Raw genomic sequence first — 27394 nt, 5'->3', positions numbered from 1 at the left:
CCTGGTGGGCTGCAGTCCATGGGGTCGCTAAGAGTCGGACACGACTGAGCGACTTCACTTTCACTTCTCACTTTCATGCATTGGAAAAGGAAATGGCAACCCACTCCAGTGTTCTTGCCTGGAGAATCCCAGGGACGGGGGAGCCTGATGGGCTGCCGTCTCTGGGGTCACACAGAGTCGGACACGACTGAAGCGACTTAGCAGCAGCAGCAGCAGCAGAGAATGAAATTACGGATGGTTGATTAGGAAAAAAACACTAGAGAGAAGACAGGATTAAACTCAGTGGCTTTTTGTAGAAAAGGATATTTTCTTTTGTTAGGGAAAGCTGGAATCAGAGATTCAGATTCTGAACTGAGTATAACTGGAGTTATTACAGACTCTACTATTCTAACAAGGAAATCTTGCTATTGATTCGTAAAAGGTTCAATCACCAGGATGCTATGACATCCCATGAGGAAGCCAGTCAAGAAGCAAGAGGAGGTCACTGGTGAAAGATGTCTTAATTGAGAAGAGGGACCCATTGTGCAACAGAGGGACATGTGGAAGAGGCATTAACTTGGAGCAAGACATTCCCTTTGCTCAGATACCGGTCCAGCCTCCTGGAATCAATGCGTGGGCTTCAAGCTGTGTTTTGTAAGGTTATCCCAAAGGATGATTTGCTAGTTTCTGGCCAGACTTTGTGCTGTTCACCAAGGACACAGCCCTGGTTACTGGGATTCCACAATAACCCCAAGACAGTTGCATGGTATGAGTCAATCAGAACCAGGTGGGACTGGCAGGAGATGCTCCAAAGGGGACCAAACCCAGGTCTCCTTGCTCTGGTTGCCAACTACAGATCCATATGCCACAGCAGGCCCTGTCTATCTTTGGCCAGTAGCTTTTTTCAACTGCCACTAGGGTTCCAAACTGAGGACCAGAAAGCCCATTTAACACCTTGGTGGATTAAAAAAAAATTCCCTAAGGGAAACACTTGAAAATATTTTAAGAAGTCACCTTAGTGGATTTGACTTTTCTTCCTTTGACTGATCTTGTAAACATAACATTTATCTTAAAGGACTGATGTGAAATTAAATGCAACAATGTTTGTAAAAGGAACTATAGCATGGTGCCCAATGAATACCAGTAACACATTAATCAGAAGGGAATCCTGATTCCTTCAGTTAAAAACATATTCTTGTATTTCTTCCTGGAACTGTGAATCTCCCAGTGGCCCTTTGGTTCACAGGGTAAAACCCAGTGTTGCCATGCTCTCACGGCATCCAGGGCCGGATCACCATCTGGTCCTCACAACGTGGCCCGCCTGCCCCCTTGCCGTCATCTCCCACCATGCACACAGTCTTCTCAGTCACACTGAATTACGTGCTCCTCTCTGAGCTCACTGTGCTCCTCCAGGCCTCAGTGCACTTGTACGTGCCGCCTCCCGCGTCAGAAATGTCCTGACTCCTCAACCAGCTGGAAAATTCCTCAGGATCTTTCAAGAGTGAACTCAAGCATTTCATCTTCCATAAAGCTGATTCTCACTCAGCCCGCCAGAAGCATGCACGTTCTCTACAGAACTTAGGAAACTGTTTGCTTGTCTTCTTTAAGTTCCTTCTTTGACAGCAAGGGCTGCATTTTATTTTTCTGTCCCATCAATAACTTAAGAAATGAATGAACGACGTGACTATACCCCCTCTTCAGTTAGGTGCCAGCACCATTTAGCATCACCCTCATCTCCCGGGAATCTCTCCTTTTGGCTCTTATTCACCTCCTGCCTGGCCCGGGAGCTCAGAGCCCCTCAGAAGCTGCCCTCAATGCCCAGGGAAATGAGCATTTGTTAAGTGGAAGAGAATTCAATCATTCAGTGTTACATTGTTCTAGTAGAGGTGAGGTGCTCATAGGTCTAGATAAGGGAAATCAGGAAGTCTGATGCTTTTGAAGTCACCAAACTACTTCTTCCTGGACAGGAGGAAAGCTGAGGTCAAATATTTTTACTAAAATTCAACTAAGACGGCCACAGAGTGACCCAAAGATTTTATGCAGACATTTTGGCATTAGTTAATTTTTTCTGACCATCTGGCTAGGATACAGATAAATTTCTCCAGTGGTTCTGGGGTGGGCCTAATTGGGTGACCAGATTATTTTCTTGGTTCGCTCATGTTGATTACCTGTAAATTATCCAGGATAATTCGGAGGGAGTGCACCTGTCGTCGAACAGCCCCTGAAAACCTTTCATAGGTGGCAGCATCATATTCACTCATTTGGATCTCCTTTAGCCTAAAATTGGGGGGTGAAAAAGACAACAGCTGAGAGCAAATATCCGTGGGTCTTTTACTGACAGTCATCTACTGCTAGAAATAGCCAACTTCTTAGTAACTCAGTTTGCCTTTGAGGAGAAAAAGCAAGAAGTCAGAGAGAACAAATGCATGGACACCAAGGGGGAAGGGGGTGGGATGGGAGAAACTGGGAGGCTGGGATTGATACGTGCAGACTACTGCCTGCTCTGGTTGCTTAGCCGCTAAGTCCTGTCTGATCCCCGTGAACTAGAGCCTGCCCACCAGGCTCCTGTCCAAGGGATCTTCCAGGTAAGACTACTGGAGTGGGTTGCCATTTCCTTCTCTTCTCAACCCAGGGATCAAATCCGCATCTCCTGCATTGGCAGGCAGATTCTTTACTGCTGAGCCACCAGGGAAGCCTGTACGCTGCTGATGAAAGTAAAAGTGAAAGTCGCTCAGTTGTGTCCGGCCCTTTGCGACCCCATGGACTATACAGTCCATGGAATTCTCCAGGCCAGAATACTGGAGTGGGTACCTTTCCCTTTTCCAGGGGATCTTCCCAACCCAGGGATCAAACCCAGGTCTCCCACATTGCAGGCAGATTCTTTACCAGCTGAGCCCCAAGGGAAGCCCAGGAATACTGGAGTGGGTAGCCTATCCCTTCTCCAGCGGATCTTCCTGACCCAGGAATGGAACCAGGGTCTCCTGTATTGCAGATAGATTCTTTACAAACTGAGCTATCAGGGAATATATAAAATAGTCAACTGACAGGAACATACTGTACACCACAGAGAGCTCTACTTAATGCACTGTGGTGTCCTGAGTAGGAGGGAAATCCAAAAGGGAGGGGATACATGTATATGTGTGGCTGACTGAGTTTGCTGCGCAGTAGAAGCTAACATGGATGTGAGAGTTGGACCATAAAGAAGGCTGAGTGCCAAAGAATTGATGCTTTTGGACTGTGGTGTTGGAGAAGACTCTTGCAAGTCCCTTGGACTGCAAGGAGATCCAACCAGTCCATCCTAGAGGAAATCAGTCCTGAATGTTCATTGGAGGGATTGATGTTGAAGCTGAAACTCCAATACTTTGGCCACCTGATGTGAAGAGCCGACTCATTGGAAAAGACCCTGATGCTGGGAGAGATTGAAGGCAGGAGGAGAAGGGGATGACAGAGGATGAGATGGTTCGATGGACATGAGTTTGAGCAAGCTCCGGGAGTTGGTGATGGACAGGAGGCCTGGCGTGCTACAGTCCACGGGGTTGCAGAGTCAGACACGACTGAGCAACTGAACTGAACTAAACCGAGAAGCTAACACAACATTGTAAAGCAATCATAGTTCAATAAAAATTCATTAATTAAAAATAACAATTAAAGAATACAGAAAACCAGCTAGTTCAAGTAAAAAGAAATAAAGGAAAGGCAAGAAGTGATGTCTCCAGCTAATGTTTCAAGAGAGAGGAATGTGTGTGTAGTGATGCGCTGGAAAATGGTTAACAAGTTGCCCTGACGGGGAAAAGCAGCCCTGATTTGTGGTGTTTGTTGACGTTTGTGGTTACTGATTTTAAGCTATCAACAGGCAGGGCCCCTGAATTGGAAAGAGCCGGCGTGCATCGGCTGTGTAGCACACCACTACTGCATCCCAGACGTGTGCCCATGGTGTTGGCAGACGCTACGTTCCTGTGGCAGGGTCCTCGAGAGATCCCGTGGGATGCTTTTTAAGACCGAGGACATAGATACGGTTGACCAAGGTAACAGCTCCTGCCCAGAGATTGTCAATAAAAAGGTTGCTTCGTAAAACAGCAGTTTTCTGAAATGGCTGATTGTGTACTTTTAATAATTGTGTTCTAATACTATTGTGCTGCTGAAATTCTGGTGCTCCTTTTTATGATTTTTTCATTATTTGCTTCAGCTGCCGCCCTGCCTCTACACTTGCAGTTTCCTAAACACACCCAGCACCCTTGCCTCTGAGGCTCTACCTGGTTTCTCTCCCACCCTTCTTTACCTGCTGACTCCCATGAACTCTTCAAATCAGAGGTCACCTCTTCCAGGAAGCCTGCTCTGATCTCTGGTCTGTGGTCTGGGCTCTAATATCACTTCATGCTTGTCGCTATACAGTGGTTGCTACCTGTGCTAGAGTCTGCTTCCCGTCTCCCCAACTGTCTCCTTTATTTTTTCTCACCTTTATCTGCATGGTGGTCAGCATGATGCCTAGCATAACAGATGCTCAAAACAAACTGAGATAAATCACTGAAATACAAATAAGACTCCACTGTTTAAAACGTGCTCATGCTGCGTGCTCACTCGTGTCCGACTCTTTGCGACCCGTAGACTGTAGCCCCCAGGCTCCTCTGTCCATGGGATTTTCCAGGCAAGAATACTCGAGTGGGCTGCCATGCCCTCCTCCAGGGGATCTTCCCAATCCAGGGACTGAACCCTCATCTCCTGTGTCCCCTGTATTACAGGTGGATTCTATACCAGCTGAGCCATCAGAAAAGCCCTACAGTATCTTAAACGAGTCAGAATAGCAGGTTTTGCAGTGTTGTATTCATAAGAGGCTAATTCGATGACACATTTCTACAGATTTCTATAAATGTAAAGGGTACTAATACTAGAACAGGGAAAGATGAATGTATATCAAAAGCCTGACCACAGCACGGTTTTCTAAGCTATTGCTACTGTGTGTGTGTATGTATGTGTGTACAAATGTGCACGCATGCAACGTTGGAGGTATGGCTCCTCGGTGTTGAGCTGAAACTTATCTGGAGTGTATTCTTACTTCCCTTGGCTGGAGATGAACCCCCTAACGCTCTCACTGAGGATGAATGGTCTCTATTCCTCCCATCAGGCCGCACTCTGGGAAGATTCCATCCGTCAGAGGACAGAGTGCTGGAGTCTTATTAGAATCACACCATGTTGGGCTTAGACCACCATGAGGGCAGACGGGCAGTTCCTGCCCTACCACCTGGCTGGTTAGCTAACGCCACCTCAAGTGTCAAGATCACGTCCTATGAAGTCTTGCTTGGTCCCTCCATGATCAGTCTCTTTCACGTATCTTCCATAGATATCTGCTATGGAACCTATACATTTTGTTGCTTTTAATACATGTCTATTTTGCTCTATCAGAGTGTTTTTCAAACATATTTTCCACAGCAGAAAATGATCTTTACATTGAGATCCAGTATACAAAAAATACATGTACACATATGGGTGTGTGTACTTGAGCCAAATATTTAATGAAATTTAATGAACTTTACTACATGTGAGGTGCTCTGATATTTTCTCTTGTAATCCTCTGGGGACAGGAATGTGCCTTATTTTTTCTCAGCATCTCCAGCACCAGCACAAGCCCTGGTACCCAGTGGCATGCAAGAAATGCTGCCAAGTAGCACTTTGAAAACACTGGCTATCAAACACTAAATACCCGAAAGGTAAATAACATCTGAATGGTTATTTCCTTAGCTGACACACAAAGGTGCCCTATAAATCGAATTTCCTCTCTGTTCTGAAGGACAGAAAGGAATATGTGTGCAGGATTTGACCTCTTATGTGTAGTTTTGGCAATCTCTTAAACCTCTCTTTAAGCTTTCATCAATGAAGATCCGTCTCAAGTGTCAAGCCTGACAGATGCTGGGCATGATGACCACTGCAAGATATTTTACCAACATCCTTCCTACCTAGGAGGCCAGTACATTCCCACTTAAAGAAGAGAGGTTAGGGGAAAAAAGTCGGCATAAAGCTTGTCTTTAGCAGGACACACACACACACACACAAACACACACACATGTGCACACACACATATCAAGGAAGGAACCAGGCAGTTGGTAAGTCATCCCAGGCAGACTGGCTTTTGTAGAGAGATCTGAATTAACTCTAGTTACAATGATACCTCTGGCATGACTGTGTTGCTCCCAAAACACACCACATGCTGTTCTAATTAGGAAGAAATCTGGAAATCATATTCCAAGCTGTGTTAGCTTTCACGAAGATCACCTACAAGGTGTTCAAAGCTGATAACATTCTCAAAGATGAAGGCCGAAGCAGGGAGTGGGGAAAGAAAACAGAACATGCTGGCCTCTGCATCAGACAAGACCCCCAGCGCTAACACTCTCCAGCCCACAGAGCTGGCTGAAAACGTGTCTCTCTGCTGCTTTAACCCTGATCAAAACTGCAGGGCACAGCTGCTTCACATCCTAGTAATCTACGCGGACTGACTGCGCTTTGCTGGCACAGCGTATTCTTAAAGGGTATATTTATTGTTACGTAAGAGTCTGGGAATTTTAGGTCTCATTTTACTTTTTCATATAGGTCAGATTTAAATACTGTAATTTTGGATCATTTATGAGGAAAACAAACATAAGCTAAGATCTACTGGGTAGGGCTGATTAGTCTTGCACATGGTCTGGGTACAATTTCCACAATTGGCGCCCACCTGAGAGGCTTTTCCAAGCATATAAAAGCACCTCACCATCTATTTCATTCCTGTTTTGTTGGTTTAATGTCTGTCCTGCTTTGTACGTGTCTTATGCTTGTCTACTTCTGTTATTCTTCCTGAGTTAATCAGTTCATGACAAGAGCCAGTATCTAGCCAAAATCCAGATACAAATGAATGCTAACTAAATGCTCTGCTGATGATGTCAAAACCCATCAGTAGAATTAGGCTCTTCAGGGCAATATGGTGGACCCCTAGGCTGATGGGTCAGGCTGGCCGTCAGTCTGGTTTCAGCCAGTATTTGAATTAAGTACGAAAGGGTGATAGCATTACTCGTTTGCACATGTGTATTATTCATTCACAAACATGTATGTGCTTGCTATGCACTAGGTTCTTTGTGTAGCTACTGGGGATGTTTTGCTATTGTTTTATTGCTAAGTGGTAGAGGGCAAAAACACCCTGCCCTCAAGGAACTTGAAGTCAGTGGAGGAGAAATCAACTATTCATACCAATGGGAAATAGTGATAAGAACTATGGATAGAAGGTATCGGCTGCTATAAAAGCATACGTACAGGGCCTTGACTTCATTACGTAGACCTGCAAAATAGCTTTGAAACTAACTATTGGATGATAGTGAAGAATGATTCTTTTCTTTACCGACAAAGGTCCATCTAGTCAAAGCTATGGTTTTTCCAGTAGTCAAGCTAAGCGCCGAAGAATTGATGCTTTTGAACTGTGGTATTGGAGAAGACTCTTGAGAGTCCCTTGGACTGCAAGGGGATCCAACCAGTCCATCCTAAAGGAAATCAGTCCTGAATATTCATTGGAAGGACTGATGCTGAAGCTGAAGCTTCAATACTTTGGCCACCTGATGGGAAGAACTGACTCATTTGAAAAACCCTGATGCTGGGAAAGGTTGAAGGGAGGAGGAGAAGGGGACAACAGAGGATGAGATGGTTGGATGGCATTGTTGACTTGATGGACATGAGTTGAGCAAACTCTGGGAGTTGGTGATGGACAGGGAAGCCTGGCGTGCTACAGTCCATGGGGTTGCAAAGAGTCGGGCAAGACTGAGTGACTGAACTGAATAGTATTGTGTATTTTTATTTTTTAAAATAAAGTATTCAGAGATAAACTCTGAACTATTTATGATAAAAAAGATAGAAAATCTTGAATTAGCTAAAAACAAAAAACTCAGGGTTGGGAACTAGGAAGGGAGTCAGATTTTCTCCTTGAAGTTGAGAGAACAGATCCACGGATTCATTACATGTTTCTATTTTTGTTTATGTTTGAAAAGTTTCATAATAAGAAGTTTAAGAAAAACTCTGCTGTTGTTGTTCAGTAGTTAAGTCATGTCTGACTCTTTGCGACCTCATGGACTGCATCATGCCAGGCTCCTCTGTACTTCACTATCTCCTGGAGTTTGCTCAGATACTTGTCCATTGAGTCGGGGTGATGATATCTAAACATCTCATCCTCTGCTGCCCGCTTCTTCTCCTGCCTTCAATCTTTCCCAGCAGCAGGGTCTTTTCCAGTGAGTTAGTTCTTTGCATCAGGTGGCCAAAGCATTGGAGCTTCAGCTTCAGCATCAGTCCTTCCAGTGATTATTCAGGACCGATTGCCTTTAGGATGGACTGGTTTGATCTCCTTGCTGTCCAAGGGACTCTCAAGAGTCTTCAACACCACAATTGGAAATCATCAGTTCTTTGATGCTCAGTCTTCTTTATGGTCCAACTCTCACATCCATATATGACTACTGGAAAAATCACAGCTTTGACAATATGGACATTTGTCAGCAAAGTAATGCCTCTGCTTTTTAATATGCTATCTAGGTTTGTCATAGCTTTTCTTCCAAGGAACAAGTGTCCTTTAATTTCATGGCTGCAGTCACCATCTGCAGTGATTTTGGAGCCCAAGAAATTAAAATCTGTCATTGTTCCCACTTTTCCCCCACATATTTGCCATGAAGTGATGGGACTGGATGCCAGACTTTAGTAGTACTAAACTGAATACTCATCAAATGGGACTATTACTACACAAAAGTAGAAAGCAACATTTTTCTGTGTTTTCTGTCTTTTTCAGGGTCTCCACGTGCTTTTATTTCATCCTCTCCTTTCTCATCCCCTTGTCCAGCTCCTCTGTATTTGAAGTACCTTCTGGTACTCTTTCACTTGGATTTGGATTCTTCTCTGCAGCATTTAGTAGAGGTGTATGCTGTCTCAGATGGTAAAGAAGCTGCCTGCGATGCTGGGGACCTGGGTTCGATCCCTGGGTCGGGAAGATCCCCTGGAGAAGGGAATAGCAACCCACTCCAGTATTCTTGCCTGGAAAATCCCATGGACAGAGAAGACTGGCGGGTTACAGTCCAAGGGGTTGCAAAGAGTCAGACACGACGAAGTGAGTAATGCTTTCACGGTTTTCTCAGTCCCTTCTCCACTTTTTCTCTCTCCTCCCTTATATCCACTAAATTTAGTTGCCTTATTATCACAGATGCTCCCTAATTTCTTTATCCTGTGGGGCAATTGTACTTAACAGAATCAGATTCCTCACTGTCTATCATGGGAATTAGAGAAGGGGTTCTACACTTGCACCCAAGAATGACTTACAATTGGAGAAGTAAATGGTAACCCACTCCAGTATTCTTGCCTAGAGAATTCCAAGGACAGAGGAGACTGGCAGGCTATAGTTCATGGCATTGCAAGAGTCAGACACAACTTAGCGACCAAACCACCACCACGACTTACAAGTCCTTCTGTGTGAATTGCTCTATTCACTTGCCCACTTACACAAAAACTGAGACAGGGCTGGTGAGGTTTTCATTGTGGGAACAACAGGAACTCATTGGTTGGGAAGGAGAAGATGATGTGTATCTAATTATTCGGTTCCTTTCCCAAGTAAATATTTATTGTTTACGTGAAATGTAAAATTAAAACTGTGTCTTAATTCTAATAAGATCTTGCATTATTGGATTGCTCCCACCTCTTTTTGAGCAGTTTAAACTGTTTCCATTCCTAACATCATTTGTCCTTGCAACCTCTCTGAGAGGAAGGGGGAAGGGAGCCACCTATCACCAGAAGAACAGACTGACGCACGGCGAGGAGAAATCAACTGTTGGAGGTCTCCAGGGAAGCCGGCAGAAGGGCTGGGGGTGCCACTTGTCGTACCTGCCTGCTGAGTACACGAGGGCCCGAAGCCTCGCAGGCTTTCCTGAGGGTGTGTCCGCAGGGACCTGAGTTTTTGTCCCCATTGTTCTGGACTGTTTACTTGCAGGATGTTTAAGCCCAGCACATAATGTAATACCAGATGTCCTACGTGGGAGGAATTTCGGAACTCGTGGACGCTGGAGAGCATGCTTTATCTGAACTGTGCCCAGCTCCTTCCGTGGAGCCCAAAAGCGTAAATCTGCCTCCCAGACCATGACTCTCACCCTCAGTCCCAAAGGAGATCTTCCTGGTTCTTAGGTACTTGTCACTTTGAGCTGAAGAACCCAGGTGGATGTCCAGGGAAAGGGTCATGAGGTTTCTTCTCATGTTCTAGATGATTCCAATCAGAGTGGCCCCACATGATTCCAGAATGAAAGCTACAGGCTCATGGGCCTGGATCTCAAGGCCTCCACCCACTAACAGTAAACCCCACTCCCCACCGGCCCCAGCTGGTACCCTCTTTCTGGATATGGTTGGCTCTCCGCCACAGTCACTCTGCTCATCCTGGCTTGCTCACTTAGCTTTCCCTTCCTGGAAGGTCCAAATACTGGCTGTGTTCAGGCCTCACCTCACATCAGCCCAGTAACTTTCCCCTTCTCTGTATCGCTGGAGGGCACAGCCTCTGTATCGCGTGACTTCAGCACTTAACCAGGGTGTGTGTGAAAGCATGTGTGTGGGAGTGTGTGTGTGTGTGTGTGTGTGTGTACGCTAGTCCTGTCTCCACATAAATCTACAAGATTCCTGAGGGGCAGGAAGGGACCATCATGGAATGTTATCTCAATTTGCTTTGTGGCCTGGGAATAGATGTGGATGGAATGATCTGACTTTAGTTTTTTCCAGAGGGAAATACCTTTGGTTTTACTTTGTTAAAAGATTTATTTATTTATTTTTTTGATGTGAACTGTTGTTTAAAGTTTTCACTGAATTTGTGACAATATTGCTTCTGTTTTCTATGCTTTGGCTTTTTGGCCTTGAGGCATGTGGGATCGTAGCTCCCTAACCAGGGATCAACCTGCACTCCCTGCATTGGAAGCTGAAGCCCTGAGCACTGGACTGCCCAGGGAAGTCCCTGGTTTTACCTTCTAATGTGCTCAGTCCTTCCTCTATACCATTATATGCAATTAATACATTTAAAAGGGCCTGAGCAGAAAGAGCCAGGGATTACATTCACTCAGCTGTCTCCAATGGGGGGTGAGGTGGCTACGGGCTGCAGTTTGTGGTCTAAGTGGCTGCATGAAGTGGAGAATCACAGAACCCTGGGTCTGCCCAGGGTTTGCTGTGACGTTTCCCCTCTCCGGACGCAGTGGGGACCACCCACCTCTGTTGAAACGCTCTCTGGCCCATCTCTCTCGCAGCTCTCTTCACCTCCTCGGGAACAGCGTCTTTCTCGGCCTGAGAGACCTGGTAGACTGTGTGGCCTGCATCCAGCCGGTAAGGACCTCCCTTGCCGCCCAGGCCTGCAGTGTCTCTTCCACCTGGGAGGAAACCATGGAAGTCCAGGTGATTAGTCTGATCTAGACCACAAAACAGCAGGGCTTTAAGGCAAGCCCATGAAGTATATTAATTATACCTGCGTGCTGTGCTAAGTCCCTTAAGTCGTGTCCGACTCTTTGAGACACTATGGATTGTAGTTTGCCAGCCTCCTCTATCCATGGGATTTCCCAGGCAAGAATATTGGAGTGGGTTGCCATGCCCTTCTCCAGGGGATCTTCCCTGCCCAGGGAACAACACCGTGTCTCCCATGGCTCCTGCATTGCAGGCACATTCTTTATCGCTGAGCCAGTGGGAAAACTAATAATTATTCAAATGACTTTCTGCTGGAAACACAAGATGTCCCCTAGTTTAGGATGTTCTTCTTCTCCATCCAACTAATTCCAACCCATATGTCAAGGCTCAGTCCAAAATCCATGGCCACCTCACTTGATGACAGCCACAGAGGGATCAACCTTCTTACCTGCTTGTTATGCCTTAAATTGTTTCTTTTTTTACCATCTGTAGGATGAATGGGATTATATTTTATATATCTTTGTAGCTCCGTGCCTGTAAGAATGGCTTAAACACCATAAATACTTGTGTGTGTGTGCAGTCGCTTCAGTCGTATCCAACTCTTTGCGACAGGCTCCTCTGTCCATGGGGATTCTCCAGGCAAGAATACTGGAGTGGGTTACCATGCCCTCTCCTCCAGGAGATCTTCCCAACCCAGGCTGAACTTGTGGCTCCCGCCTTGCAGGTAGATTCTCTGCCTCTGAGCCACTGAGTAAGTCCCAAATATGTTGTATACATATGTTAATTAAATGAACAACACTCTTTCTTCACAGAAATCTGATTTTTCATTAAAACCAAAGAAAGATGGTCAGGGTATGGATATTGCTTCTTCTGGTTTGCAAGTGGTAAAAATAAAGTGCAGAGAGGTTAAATGACAGACATGTGAACTCATATCAGTGGCTGAGCCAAGATGAGAAGTCAGTTATACTTTGACTTTTAGCTTAGAATAACATGCAACAGATAAATACTGCCAGTTTCAGGACAGTTTTAAAATATAAACCCAAGTTTACATGCTTGTTGGAGAAGGAAATGGCAATCCACTCCAGTATTCTTGCCTGGAGAATCCCTTGGACAGAGGAGCCTGGTGGGCTACAGTCCATGGGGTCGCAAAGAGCTGGTCATGACTGAGCAACTAACCCTTGTAATGCTTGTAAATGTGTATTATGTAATACTGTATGTTGTAGGTATAAATTAAATGCCTAGAAGACTAGGTAGATAATATTATAAGAAGTGGTGAGAACTTGGCTAACTAGAGAGGACTTGCCTTGTCTAAATACATTCAAATTCAGATCATCTTAAAACACGACATGGACCGCCAAAACACATATATTGCCTAGATTTGGGTCCTGGGTTACCAGTTTATTACCCCAGCTTTATAATGATTAAAATATTAGCAATTAGTTTCTTTTGTTCCTTTACACATAACTTGGGAACTTAGAAGAGATCCCAATATTGTAGGGGTAGCATAAGCTTGTACATTATAGTCAAGTATTGATTAGTATAGTATACTGATAGTATTAATACGAACACTAGCATTATATAGTACAGTATTGTGTAGGTGAGTCAGACTGCCTGAGTTTGAATCCTGGTTCCAACGTACTAGTCACGCATCCTTGAGGGAAGTTCCCTAACCTCTCTGTGTCTCAGTCGCACTCAGCAAGGTAACTGGCACGAAATGAGAGCCCTATAAGAGACTTCTCTCACTATCATTATGTAGACAACTTCCAGTCGCATAGAGTGAGCTCATTTCTAAGTTTCATAAAGTGGAAATTTTGAAAGTGTTTAGGCTTTGGATAAATTATGCTACATTCTCCTTTTCTCCCTTGAAGCCTTAATTGGTGTAATAAGTTAAAAGCAAGAACTCAGCATGCTCTGCTTCCCTTATCAAAGTCCAGGTAGGTCATTTCCTTTTGGGAAATACCATGAGAACAGCCCATTAATTATAGTATTTTTATCCTTTGATTCCAGCACATCTTATTTCTTTTTTATTTAGAAATTGCTGGTGGAAAATTCCACCTTGGATGTGTGTGACTCCTGGTTGTCACTTATGGATGGTCAATGGGCGGAAAGGACTATGGTCATGAGATTCAGGGGTGGAAATGCTGTCCTCAGACCTGACTCCCTTTCTACTGGACGTGCTCCTTAGTTATGGGTAGGTCATAAATGAGAACTTAAAACTTCCCAGGTGCTGAGATGAGATCGTTTCTGGTGAAAGGAGGGGATGACCTATAACCGTCTAGAGGCTGGTGTGAGTGACAATCAGTCCCTTGGCAAAGTCAGATGGGGGTGGAGAAGATGTTAGGGTGGAATTCTTCACAACCTGCACTTCCAGGAAGCCTTCAGGACTCGTGACTCCTGAGTGTGAGTTCAGCTGTGTCCGACTCTTTGTGACGCCATGGACTATAGCTTGGCAGGCTCCTCTGTCTATGGAATTTTCCAGGTAAGAATACTGGAGGGGGTTGGCACACCCTTCTCCAGGGAATCTTCCCAACCCAGAGATTGAACCCATGTCTCTTGCATCTCCTGCACAGGCAGGCAGGTTCTTTACCACTAGTGCCAAAATGAAAAGGCCTGCCAGAGAGTCTAGATCTCAAGGTATAATATTGAAACTAACCCTGGATATCCTAAATCTGTGAAGATAAGGGGGAGAAAGACAGCAGAGGGGTTTTGATGATGAAAAAGGAATCAAATGACTCATGTAATCAAATGATTACCTTCAGTGCAGAGAATTCTGAGGCAGAGAGGGACAAAGGGAAAAAGAATTTGTAGCTAAAGAGCCTTGATAGATTGACAACCTGGCTGGGAAGTAAAAGCAGGGTCATCAGCCCGGACTATAAGATATACGAGCTGGTAGACGCGAGCTGAATAACAAGCGAGCACCTCCACTCCAGAGTAAGTAGCCCATGGCTGGGAAGCCTGCATCTGGCCAGCGCATCCCACAGTGCATTCCACAGGGATTAAATCCTGCTGGCTTGACACTGACTTCCAGATCAAAGGCCATTTCTAAAAATATCCTTCCTTTCAAGCTGATGCCTGATGCATAAACAGAGCCAGCGAGGGGCCCACGGGCCTGCTGGACACCACATTGTCCCTGCACAGTAGCCCATTTCCTCCCGAGGCTGTCAAGGCCAAGGAGCACAGACTGTCCCCAGTGAAGACGGAGCATGGAGCTCGTGCTGGCATGGCTCACGGCCGCGATAAGATCAGACGGTGCGTGCAGTCTGGCCCTATTCCTGCAGCCCCACAGCTGTGTCGCTCCAGCTGCCGCAGAGGAAAGAGGAAGGCCGTGGTCCTGGCTGGGAACAATGCTCTCGACAGGCAGCCAAGAGGAAGGGACGAACCCCAGCCATCGGCTCAGACCACAGCCATCTCTCTTATCACAGAACCCTGCAGCCTCCACGTACTCTCTTCTGAGATGTGGAAGATAAGAACCATGTCTTTTCAAAGTCAGCTGGTCCAGAAAGAATTTACTATTGATTTCTGGCATGGTCCCAGGGACAGGGAATTTAAAAGAGGGGATTAACACTTTTAATGAATGTGTTTTTCATGCCAGGTCTTGAGCTCAGCGCTTTGCAGTCATAATCTTACTGAATCCTCACCACAATCTTGGGAGGCAGTTCATAGTAGGCCCCTTTGATGAATGAGGACCAGAACAGTCTGAGGTCAGGGGGTTGCTACCTCTGACTGTCTGCTGAGTCTGCAGGGCTCCAAATGCCAGGGCTTTTCCGTGTCTTAAAATCACGTTGTGTCAGAGGGCAGAAGCACACTCCAGCTGACTAATGGGGTTGGAGGAGAAGGCAAACTGATTCCTGAGCCTTCTTGGGGCTGGTGGGCTGTCCACATGGGCTCACGAAGTCTCTGGAAGCCTGACCCGGGAAAGCGCCCGTGCTACCAACCTGTGCCGCCAGCCCAAGTGTTACCACCCACATGTGGCATGTTGTCTGGGTCCTCCTTCCCGTGTTTGGGGGAGCTCACGTCTTCACCGCTCTCTCTTTCGATTGTTATCTAAAAATGAAGAAATTAGACATTATCACTCTCTGTGACCAAGGCCAGGACCTGCAGGACAGAAAGAAGGACTGTTTCTCCCTAAGTCCTTAAGGTAGCTCATAACCTGATAGATGCTGTTGATAGATGCTCATGATAGATGCTGTTCGTGTCTGGCAAAATCTCACCAGATTTTACATTCACTGAGCTGGGAAGGAAACAAATTTAATTATAAAAAATGTTCTTTACAAAAAAAAAGGAGTTAGACTGGATCATGGGGCTTCCCAGGTGGCGCTAGTGGTAAAGAACCCGACAGTCAATGCAAGAGATGCAAGAGACAAGGGTTCAATCCCTGAGTTGGGACGATCTCCTGGAGAAGGGAATGGCAATTCACTCCAATATTCTTGTCTGGAGAATTCCATGGACAGAGGAGCCTAGTGGACTATAGTCCACTTGGTCCAGCTGAGTCATGGCAGATAAACATTCACCTATTTAATTTTCAAAGAAATTCCATTCCTCAGAAAAAGGCTATTTTATACAAAATATATGAAAAAAGAAACCCAGAAAATATACCTTTGTGTGCTTCACTGATATATGTTATGTGCACAGAGATTAAAAACTGCTTATTTTCTGGGCCTGCTCTCATTTTATTATGGTATTTATAGCTCTCCTAGTTCATCTCTATTTTAAAACTGGACTTACTGTTCCTGCAGATCAAACAGAACAAGCGGCACTTTAGCCTTTCTCTTTGAGAGCCTGTGTCTCATTCATTGGTCCCTAATTTAATTCAGCACAGATTCACCAAAAGTACTGATAACCACACAGGAGTTCCATCCTAGCAGTCAGCTCAGTAGATATTACTCCACAATAAAAAGCATTAGAAGCAGTCACATCCATGTACCCTATGAGCCTGCTCCCAAATACAGTGATTTTCTGGGCAGACCAGATCAACTGTTTGTTTGTTCAAACAAGCCTTAATGGGAAATGTATTGGCAAGGTATCATCTGAAGTACCCTGAGGCCTACAAAAGCCATGGAGGGTTGGTCACTGCCCTCGAATTGCTCACAGTGGAGCAGGGGAGCTTGGAAATGGACCTGGAGCATGACGCCAGGTCAGTCTTGAGAGCTGATCCGTGCCTTCTTAGTGAGTGGACTTTTCATTCTGGATTTTAGGATAAACAAAGGTAGGTAGGTAATTTAAAGCCTTTGCAAATAAAATGGCTATCAAGAATGAATTCAACATAATTTCCATTGTGTTATATCCAGACTGCTGCTGCTAAGTCGCTTCAGTCATGTCCGACTCTGTGCGACCCCATGGACAGCAGCCCACCAGGCTCCACCGTCCGTGGGATTCTCCAGGCAAGAACACTGGAGTGGGTTGCCATTTCCTTCTCCATTGCATGAAAGTGAAAAGTGAAAGTGAAGACGCTCAGTCGTGTCTGACTCTTATGTTATGACATTGTAACAAGATTTCAATTAACCGGACTTTTCTGCCCTTACCAGGAAAGCCCTGGTGGTTCAAACAGTAAAGAATCTGCCTGCAATGCAGGAGATGTGGGTTTGATCCCTGGGTCAGGAAGAACGGCTGGAGGAGGGCATGACAACCCACTCCAGGATTCTTGCGTGAAGAATCCCATGGACAGAGGAGCCTGGCAGGCTACAGTCCAGAGGGTTGTGAAAGAGAGGGACACGAGTGAGTAACTAATACTCTTCTGCCTTTAGCTTTGGCAGCACTGACAGAGCTTTTGCCATAACTTCAGCATATTTTAAAATTCAGCAGCCAGGACGTGACAGTTGACATGAATTCCACACATACAATCATGCTCCCAAAAAAATGGGTGAAAATAAATTCTTTTTTTAAAAAATTAAACTATGCAGAATAGCTAGCAACATTTAGAGAACAAATAAACATTTAAAGTACTTTCCCCAAAACTTGCCACCGCTTTCTAACTTTTTTAGAGAGAGTGTAAGAGATTCGTAGTAAATTAAAATATGTATACTGACTACAAGAACTCTAGACCAGCACTAACTAATAAAATTTTCTGTGCTGATAGAAGTATTTATACTTGAGGCATCTAATATGGTAGCTTATTACACAATGTACCTACTGAGTACTTGATTTTTTAATTTTATTTAATTAACTAAAATTTAAGTTTGAAATTACCATATGTAGTCCATGACTATCTCAATGGACAGCACAGAACAAGGACAAGCTTGCCTCAGCCAGGAGATAATGTTTGGTTATCTTAGAAGTATCTTATAGATGTTTTTCATGAGAAATGAGAAAAATAAGAATCATTTCAAAATTGAGATAGAGTTTTATTCTGTGTCAATTTAAGAAATCTACATAAAAGTTATGACTACAGTCTAATGGATTTTTTAAAAAAAAGAATGGAACTTACATATGGAAATATATTTATTATAATAAGATGATAAGCTTTTTAATCCATAAAGATACATTTATTACAATAATGGTGTTCAAAACACTTCTGGGGTGCTTTAGGAAGGATCTGCAGAGTCCATGGCAGATTCTATTTTAATATCTTTAATGGTGGCAATTATGTATTCTTTAAAAATAGATTTGATTTTTAATAAATAGCTAAAGGATATTTGGAACTGATGTGTATGAACCAAATAGTTCTGATGTCTGTGAATTATTTGCTAATTTACTCTGTACTCTTTGGAAAGTCAGTTAACTTCTCTGGGGCTAAACCTTCTCATCAGAAACTAAAAGGAGTTGAACTAAATCATTTTTCCCATTCCACTTAACATTGACATGTTCTAACTGATTAAACAATTCAAAATCTGGTCAAAGAGGGGTTTCAGTCAAAATCAGGCACAATTATAAAACAATGCGACTGGTTTGCTTCCTGAGAGTTCTGACACCTCCAAGGTCACCTCTAAAAGAGGGAGCTCTAGAAATGGTCTGCGCCATGACAGCATTACTGGAGTACCTGTTCTTAACACCAGCCGTCACTTGAGGGTGTGTGTGTTATTTATTAAAAATAAATAAAAGAATGCATAAACAACAAAGTCCTACTGTATAGGACAGGGAACAATGGAAAAGAATAGAGGAAAGAATGTGTATATGCATACATATATATGTAACTGAGACACTTTCTGTACAGTAGAAATTAACACAACACTGTAAATCAACTATGCTGCTGCTGCTGCTAAGTCGCTTCAGTCGTGTCCGACTCTGTGTGACCCCATAGACAGCAGCCCACCAGGCTCCTCCGTCCATGGGATTTGCCAGGCAAACTATACTTCAGTACAAAATGGGCTTCCCTGATGGATCAGACAGTGAAGAATTTGCCTGCAATGCGGGAGACCCAGGTGTGATTCCAGGGTCAGGAAGATCCCCTGGAGGAGGGCATGGCAACCCACTCCAGTATTCCTGCCTGGAGAATCCCACGGACAGAGGAGCCTGGTGGGCTACAGTCCATGGGGTCGCAAAGAGTTGGACTGGACTGAGCGACTAACGCTTTCACTTTCTTTCAATACAAAATAAATAAATAAAAGAACTTCAGAAGAGGCATAGAAAACAGAGTCCTAGGTGTCTTAGTAACTTTACTTTCATTAAAAACCAATCTCCTTTAGACATTTCACCGCAGTTCAGTTATCCTGCTGTAAGAGAATAGCCTTTCAAGAACAAGTATTAAAAATGACGGCACAAGGCAAAAGAAAAGGGCTCTCAAATAGCCCCCTCAGCTACCTGCAAAATCACACTCCTGAACCTGCGAAGACACCTACAATGGGCCATCAGGGAGGAAGAACATTTGTGTGAACTGTCTGGGCAGAAAGGAACTGCTGCGTTCTTTGTCACCTGTGTATCCTGCTGGGAACTGGCACGGCTCACGTTGCCAACAAGGCTGCTCCCTACCAACCCCAAATGGGAGTCTGGAAATGTTTCAAAATTGACAAATTCTTGACAAAAACACTCATCAGCCCCAATACAGTGGACTCCAGAAAAACACATAGCATGAACTACCAAGGGCACTTACTTAGAAGCAGGCATTTGGGGAGTTTACTAATCGAGTCATGCTATGATGCCGTTACAGTCGCAGGAGCCCATTTCTCTAGGCGGGTGGGAGGAGCGCGTCCGATACGCGCTGTCCAAAGCCATTTTACGGCATCTCTTACGTGAATTGACACTGATTCATAAAAGGTACGAGGCAAGAAGTCTAGGACAGTCCAGCCTAGACAGAAACTGCAACAGACACCAAGGAACGCATATCATTCGAGGAAGCTTGCTTCTTGGGGACAGAAAGATGCTCAGAGTTTCTGGTCATTCAGAAAGTTGATAGACTGCTGAACTATTTGAAGTATGTATTGAGAAAGACTTGGAATGCATTTCCTTTGAGGACTGGTCTCATCCAGAAGGGCTTCCCTGGTGGCTCAGATGGTAAAGAATCCGCCTGCAGTGCAGGAGACCTGGGCTTGATCCCTGAGTTGGGAAGATCCCCTGGAGAAGGGAAAGGCAACCCACTCCAGTATTTCTGCCTGGAGAAATCCATGGACAGAGGAGACTGGTGGGCTACAGTCCATGGGGTTGCAAAGGGTAAGGCAGAACTGAGTGGCTGACACTTTCACTTTTCATCTAGAAAGAGTTCAAACAAGTCAATCCAGTTACTGATATACACCCTACTTAAGTGAATACTTAAGTGTTCACTTACGGCTTCACAGGTGGCGCTAATGGTAAAGAACCTACCTACCAATGCAGGAGACAGGGTCTCCTGGGTCAGGAAGATTCCCTGGAAGAGGGCACAGCAACCCACTCCAGTATTCTTGCCTTGGAGAATCCCATGGACAGAGGAGCCTAGTGGGCTACAGTTCATAGGTTTGCAAAGAGTCAGACACGACTGAAGTGATTTAGCATGCACTCAAGGCGATGGCACCCCACTCCAGTACTCTTGCCTGGAAAATCCCATGGACGGAGGAACCTGGTGGGCTGCAGTCCACGGGGTCGCACAGAGTCGGACACGACTGAGCGACTGCACTTTCGCTTTTCACCTTCATGCATTGGAGAAGGAAATGGGAACCCACCGCAGTGTTCCTGCCTGGAGAATCCCAGGGACCGGGGAGCCTGGTGGGTTGCCGTCTATGGGGTCGCACAGAGTCGGACACGACTGAAGCGACTCAGCAGCAGCAGCATGTGTTCACTCACATGGATCAAAATTTTGCCCCAAACACAAAGTATCATGGACTCTTACAAGTGTTGATGCAAACTGATGCCCATGGTTTGCTGTGTTGATGCATCCTACATCCTTTTAGATAAGCATGTTGTAATCCCAAGGAGTTGTCCTCTTTCATATGAATCAAGATGGAAAAACAAAACAAAACATAGACCTTGTAAATTATAACTCATAAAAAATGTTCCAGAGTGAAGCAACCCAAACCCAAAGTAGTGGAGGGACATGACTCACAAAAGCCCTGTAATCCTAGGCAAGGCCCTATACTTTAGGCTCCTCCTCACACTCATGATTTTTTAAAAAATGTCAGTAAAATGATATAAATAGCCAGAACACACTCTCGAAAGGAAAGTGCGTTCTTGGAGGAATGACTGGACAACACAGCCGATTCTCATTTTCCAGCTGGAGATGAGGTGTGGCTCAGCAGGCGTTTGCAGCTGCCTCTCCAACATCCACTGCCTCTTTCTCCTCTCTAAACAGAAGTCAGATGAATCACGGTTAGCTGGGACGAGGCCCAGCTGTCCCATCGCCCTCTGCCAGTGATGTATCCGGGGAAGAAAGTCTGGGAGCCATGATGTAAGACCAATTTTGTTGGGAGGTTTCTGGGAAAGATTTTCCTCTCTGGTACAGAGCTCGCTCCCGGCCCTGCAGGGACTGCCTGCCCCTACCTTGCAGCACACACGCGCTTGCTGGCTTGCACATGGAGTGATGACGTGGTGCTTCGAGCTGGGGCGTCCACCTGGTGACCACGGGGCAACGAGGAGGAGGTGGCAGAGGGGAGGACGGGGCGGGTGGGGTCCCTGATGACACCGCTGAGCTGCTCAATCAGCTGCGGAGTCACTTACTTCCAGCTTCTACATCAGCAAATAATGTTATTAGACATATTTTTTTTTAATATAAAGAACTTTTTATTTATTTATTTATTTATTTTTGGCTGTGCTGGGTCTTTGTTGCTGTGGGGGCTCCTCTCTAGTTGCAGAGCACGGGCTCTAGGGCGCCCGGGCTTCAGGAGTTGCAGCGCATGGGCTCGGGAGCTGTGGTTTCTGGACTCTAGAGTACAGGCTCGATAGCTGTGGCACGTGGGCTTAGTTGTTTTGCAGCACGTGGGAACTTCCCGAGGTTCCCACATCTGCACCCGCATCTCCGGCATTAGCAGGTGGATTCTTTACCACTGAGCCACCAGGGAAGCCCTGTCCTTATAGTTTAAGCTACTGTAAGTTGGGTTTTCTGCTACTTGGAGCCCAATGAGTGCAAACTAACTTTTGATTCATTCATTAAAAGACAAATGAGAGGCAGTGGGGCAGGAGCCATGGTCTCGATCTTTGCAGGATGTCCTACTTCCAGAAGATGTGCTTTAAATTTTCTGATGTTGAAAACTGCCATGATAATATCAGAAATTCTACTTATTACAGTTGCCTATGATTTGATGATTAGCAGGCAATTCAATGCACTCAATCATTCATTTTCTTATTCAAACATTTCTGTGTATGTACATGCACTACTCCCTGGAATATGGAGATAACAAGAAACAGGATCTTTGCTTCCAGGAAAATATTTTATAACGTAGAACAAAATCACAGCGCAGGGTAATACAGACCATAATAAGGTACTGAACACATTTGCCTAAAACAGATTCTTGTCTGAGGTTATAAGAAATAACCCAGGTGGTGCTAGTGGTAAAGAACCAGACTGCCAAAGTAAGGACACAGAAGAGATGAAGGTTTGATCCCTGGGTCAGGAAGATCTCCTGGAGGAGGGCATGACAACCCATTTCCAGTATTCTTACCTAGAGAATCCCATGGACAGAGGAGCCTGCTGGGATACAGTCCATAGGGTTGCAAAGTTGGACATGACTGAAGCGACTTAGCATGCATGCATATGAAAAATATAAGAAATTTCGATCACAGATACAACGAAAGTCACATTAATATGTCCCTAGGTATGATGGTCTTTCAGATGAAGACAGCTGCTTAACAAAAAAAGCAACAATTTCTTACCCAGTTTTCATAAACAACACGCGACTTCTACAATGATAACACATGATAAAACTACCGTTGTCCACAGACAGCTTCTTTGTGTTCCAGCTACAACCTCTGGCAAAGCCATCAAAGTATGTAATTCATCTCCAGTTTCCCCCTGGCTGGTGGCAACATTTTCTTTCACGTATTCAATGACCTCCTGTCCTCTTTAATCTTCTTAGTTCTTCAAAAGCAGGAGATGGCCTAATTTCTGGTCATTAATATTAGAAAATGATCCTGTAGCTGATATTCATTCGTACTAAATAATTCTCCCACAAAGGGCATTCACATGGTAAGTGCTCTTATCACAAAAGTGGGAAATAAAGTCTAGGGACCAGCAAGCAGGCAGAGATGGGGGATGAGTTGGAGGCACGCTGGGACTGTTCCCCGGCCCTGAAGACAAGGCCTATGAGGTGAGCACCGACAGGTGACAGGCAGAAGGCGGGTCCATGGCTTGTCCCACAGCAACTCTTGTCTCTCTAGTCCTGAAGGAGCGGGCAGCTCTTTCTGCCTTAGGAAGGACTCCGGTCCTTTCTCACAGGCTCCTTCAAATCCACCATCAGCCCTCCTTCCTGACCCTGCTTGCCCACTTCTCGAAACTCAACCCCACTCTCTCTGCTTGAACACTTCCAGAGACTTACGCATACTTCACTTTCTGGTATAAGTGATGAGGTTGATAAATACTTTAAAATATTTGAAACTGTAACCCCCGAACACCCTCCTTTCCCCACCTGCTGCAACGTTCTGGAACGCATCCCTGTGTGCATCCTATGTTATTTCTCTATCTGTGATCAAAGTTTCTGAAAAAGATCCTCCCCACACGAACGACTCTTTTCACGAAATCCATTACTCTGCAACAAAAATGCCCAGTCTGATTAAGGTGAACAATGTTTTATAGGTTTCACAGACTTGGGCTCACAAGAGGGCAAAAATAGCGCTTTATGAATATTTTACTTTGCCTTTATCTTTGCTGGCACAGTGACCTACACATACATGTGCTGTGCTGGGCTTAGTCACTTCAGTCACATCTGACTCTTTGTGACCGCATAGACACAGCCTGCCAGGCTCCTCTGTCCATGGGATTCTCCAGGCAAGAATACTGGAGTGGGTTGCCATGCCCTCCTCCAGGGGATCTTCCCAATCCAGGGATTGAACCCAGGTCTCCTGCATTACAGGAGGATTCTTTACTATCTGAGCCATCAGAGAAGCCCAAGAATACCAGAGTGTGTAGCCTATCCCTTCTCTAGGGGATCTTCCCAACCCAGGAGCTGAACCAGGGTCTCCTGCATTGCAGGCGGATTCTTTACCTGCTGAGCTACCAGGGAAGCCCAGATGCCTAATAAATATGCATTAAATTCAAGTGGAAGAGGCAGATCGGCAACAAAATGTAAGAGTTTCAGCTTCTGCATACAGTGCTCTTCACAATAAGCTGTTGGCAGGAACTCTTCCTGCCAGCCTGTAACTAGCAAACAGCACAGCCGTGCTCAGCCACTGGTCAGCGGACAGCCATCGCCCGACAGGGGCAGGAAGCATGCGGCCCTGCTGGCTCCATGGCATGGTTCTCAAACCCTGATCCTGCACTCCGCGCAGCCTGACTCTGATCCCTGCCTCGGCCTCAGCTCCAGTTTCTGGGGAGCCGCCTGCCTGAGCTGATTCTGTGCCCCCCAAGTGTGTGGGCAGCGGCCTCTCTCCTGCTCTCTGGTCTAGACAGAGCTGTTGGAACGGCTATCTACAATATAATGCAGAATCTGCCTAAAGCAACCTCAAACTTGACTTAGAGTCCTTACTCATCTCTTTCTTCTGCTTAAATTCAAATAGGAACAAAAGATGCAGAGGACTTTCGGAAAATTTGAGAATACAGAACGTAGATAATGGAATCGAGAGGATGGTTCACGGATTAAGACAGTCTAAGCACAAACCAGTCTTTAAGGGAAACCAAATGTTGTTATCATTGTGTGTAGGTGACTGTCAAAAAGCCATGTTAGAAAATCACAAAAAATTGGCACGGCAACAGTTCCCTGGCAAGGACAAGTCAGCACGGATACCGCCTGCTGCGACTGACCCTGCTGAGCATTGTAAACCTTCTCACAGAACAGCTGCTGATTCAACTCAGAGAGAGTGGCATGCGTGCTGAGCCACACCAGCCGCGTCTGACTCTGCGACCCCGTGGACTGCAGCCCACCAGGCTCCTCTGTCCATGGGACCCTCCAGGCAGCAATACTGGAGTGGGTTGCCATTTCCTTCTCCAGGGTCTCTTATAGTCTCCTGCATTGGCAGGCGAGTTCCTTACCACTAGCGTCACCTGGGAAGCCCTCCAAGAGTGGAGGCAGGGCAAACTGTCAGGTCTTCGTATATTCTACCTTCTCTATTTTTGCATCTTTTATTTTCCAGAGACTTCAAAAGGTTAACATTCAACATTTGAGTCAATTCAAGCCCGGCCAACAGACATCCACAGCCAAGGAAAAGGCTGGCCACGAGAGGCCATCTCTACTACGGCAAAGAGTGTGCAAATGCTTTGCTTCTGTGATACACACAGTGGCCTGGCAAGAGACATCTACCGCCATGTGCTTTTGTTATTACAGAGGCTAAATGATCTTTCCTGGCATTTCCTGGCCCAGGTGATTTCAGTCTTATACCCAAGCCTTGTGTTCCCTCCGAGAACACAAAATCTGTGTGGCAGTTTTAAAATCTATTGTGCTTTCCCTGTCAACAGGATTCTCTGAGATGTTAAGCTGCTGGGAAAAGGAAGGGTGGGTAGAAAAGCCACCCAACCACTAGGGTGGGGAACAGCAAAGGGGGTTTTAATAAGACCAGGTTCTAAAAATGCTTGGACGCACTGACCAGAACTCCATGCAAACACATTTAGCTTGGGGGAATTCTTTTCTGAAAATAGGAACACTAACTAAATCAGTGTGGACAGGTTATCATAGCATCCTCCTTGTGGAGATTTCCAGCATCAAACATTTTTGGCAAACGGTTTTCTGTTTCGCTTGTGTTAAAATCAGGTTATGTCAGCAGCCATCGTTTCTTTCAGCTATTCTTCATACCATTGTTGGTTCATCATCTTAGATTCTAGTCCTGTTTATGAAGTCATTGTCTACTGATGTTTACCCTGAGTTTCCTCCACCATTTCCTCAAAGCACATGGAGTTCTTGTAAAACCTGTGTTTTCACATCTAGCAAGACAGTCTTCCTCTGCTTCCAAAGGCCCAGCATTCTCTGCACTTTTGGACAACCACAATGAGTTAAAACCATTAACCAGAAAACAAAACAATGGCATCGAGAGGCTGTAGAGAAACAAGCTCTATGCACTGCACACACACGGAGCTCAGGAGGATGGCGTGCGTCACTCGCTGGCTCAGAGTATTTACGGCTCTGTGCTCTGAGGCTCGGTGGCTGAGGGGCCCTTCCAGGCTGCTGCTCCAGCTCACAAACACCACTTGGAGTGTGGGCAAAACACACACATGAAATAGCTAGAATGGATGCCTTTATTGTGTGCATATATAACAGGCATTTTCCCCCCTCTTTTAAAAAGTGTTTTTAATTGGAGGATAACTGCTTTACAATATTGTGCTGGTTTCTGCCATACGACAGTGTGAATCAGCTATAAGTATACACATGTCCTCTCTGTCTGGAGCCCACTTCCCCCACAATCCCACCCCTCTAGGTCATCACAGGGCACTGAGCTGAGCTCCCTGTGTTATATACTGCAGCTTCCCGCTAGCTATCTATTTTATACATGGTAGTGTTCATGTCTCAACGCTCCGCCTGCAATGTGGAGGACCTGGGTTCAATCCCTGGGTTGGAAAGGTCTGCTGGAGAAGGGAAAGGCTACCCACTCCAGTATTCTGGCCTGGAGAATTCCAGGGACTGTATATTCCATGGGGTCGCAAAAGAGTCGGACATGACTGAGCGACTTTAGGGCTTAGGGCTCCCTCCTCTGCTGTGTCCACAGGTCCATTTTATACATGTGCATCTCCATCCTTGCCCTCAAATAGGTTCATCAGTACTATTTTTCTAGATTCCAATATATGTGTTAATATATGATATTTGTTTTTCTCTTTCGGACTTACTTCACTCTGTATAACAGGCTTTAGATTCATTCACCTCAGTTCAATGGATTCAAATTTGTTCCTTTTTATGGGTGAGTAATATTCCACTGTGTATACGTGCCACAGCTTCTTTATCCACTCATCTGTCACTGGACATCTAGGTTGCTTCCATGTCCTGGCTATTGTAAATACTATACACACATTTTTAAAGAAAATATTTCTGGGACTTCTCTGGCAGTCCCAGGGTTAAGAATCCACCCGCCAATGCAGGGGGAACATGGGTTTGATCCCCAGCCTGCAAAGATTCACATGCCATGGGAAGATACCCATGCACCACAACTCCCGAGTCTGTGCTCTAGAGGCCATAAGCCAAAACCCACTAACGCCTGTGGACCTAGAGCCTGTGCTCCACAACAAGAGACATCATGGCAACTAGAGAAAGCCTGCATGCAGCAACAAAGGCTCAGGGAAGCCAGAAGCAAAAAATAAAGTAAAATAGAGAAAGTATTTCTTTAAGTGGTAAATAGCATTGTTGGAATCAGTGCTATAGAGGCAAATATGACCAGATATAGAATCTGGCGTCAGTTCTACACTGTGAACATCCAGAGGCCCTCTCGGTCATATCAGTGTAGCTCCCGGTCTTTGGGCATCACAGACGCTCAGAAAATGTGTAGTAAATACATGAATGGCTGCATGACAGGCATCGCCACTGTGGCC

The 27394-nt window shown here is 45.3% G+C and overlaps 1 protein-coding gene across 2 annotated transcripts in view; it reads right to left on the bottom strand.

The window, feature by feature from the left end:
- Positions 1 to 27394, bottom strand: part of VWA8 (von Willebrand factor A domain containing 8) — a 372743-nt gene that overhangs the window by 41768 nt on the left and 303581 nt on the right. For both annotated transcript variants that reach the window (XM_025263046.3, XM_044926847.2), the window contains exons 38-40: positions 15330 to 15438; positions 11207 to 11363; positions 2148 to 2256 (exon numbers count right to left, since the gene is read on the bottom strand). In XM_025263046.3, the coding sequence (XP_025118831.3) occupies positions 2148 to 2256; positions 11207 to 11363; positions 15330 to 15438 (375 nt within the window). The remainder of the gene's footprint in view (positions 1 to 2147; positions 2257 to 11206; positions 11364 to 15329; positions 15439 to 27394) is intronic.

Source organism: Bubalus bubalis, chromosome 13 (genome assembly GCF_019923935.1).
Source record: "Bubalus bubalis isolate 160015118507 breed Murrah chromosome 13, NDDB_SH_1, whole genome shotgun sequence".
NCBI lineage: Eukaryota > Metazoa > Chordata > Mammalia > Artiodactyla > Bovidae > Bubalus > Bubalus bubalis.
Note: the sequence above shows the minus strand (reverse complement) of the source record. Positions and strands in the feature narration are given on the sequence as shown.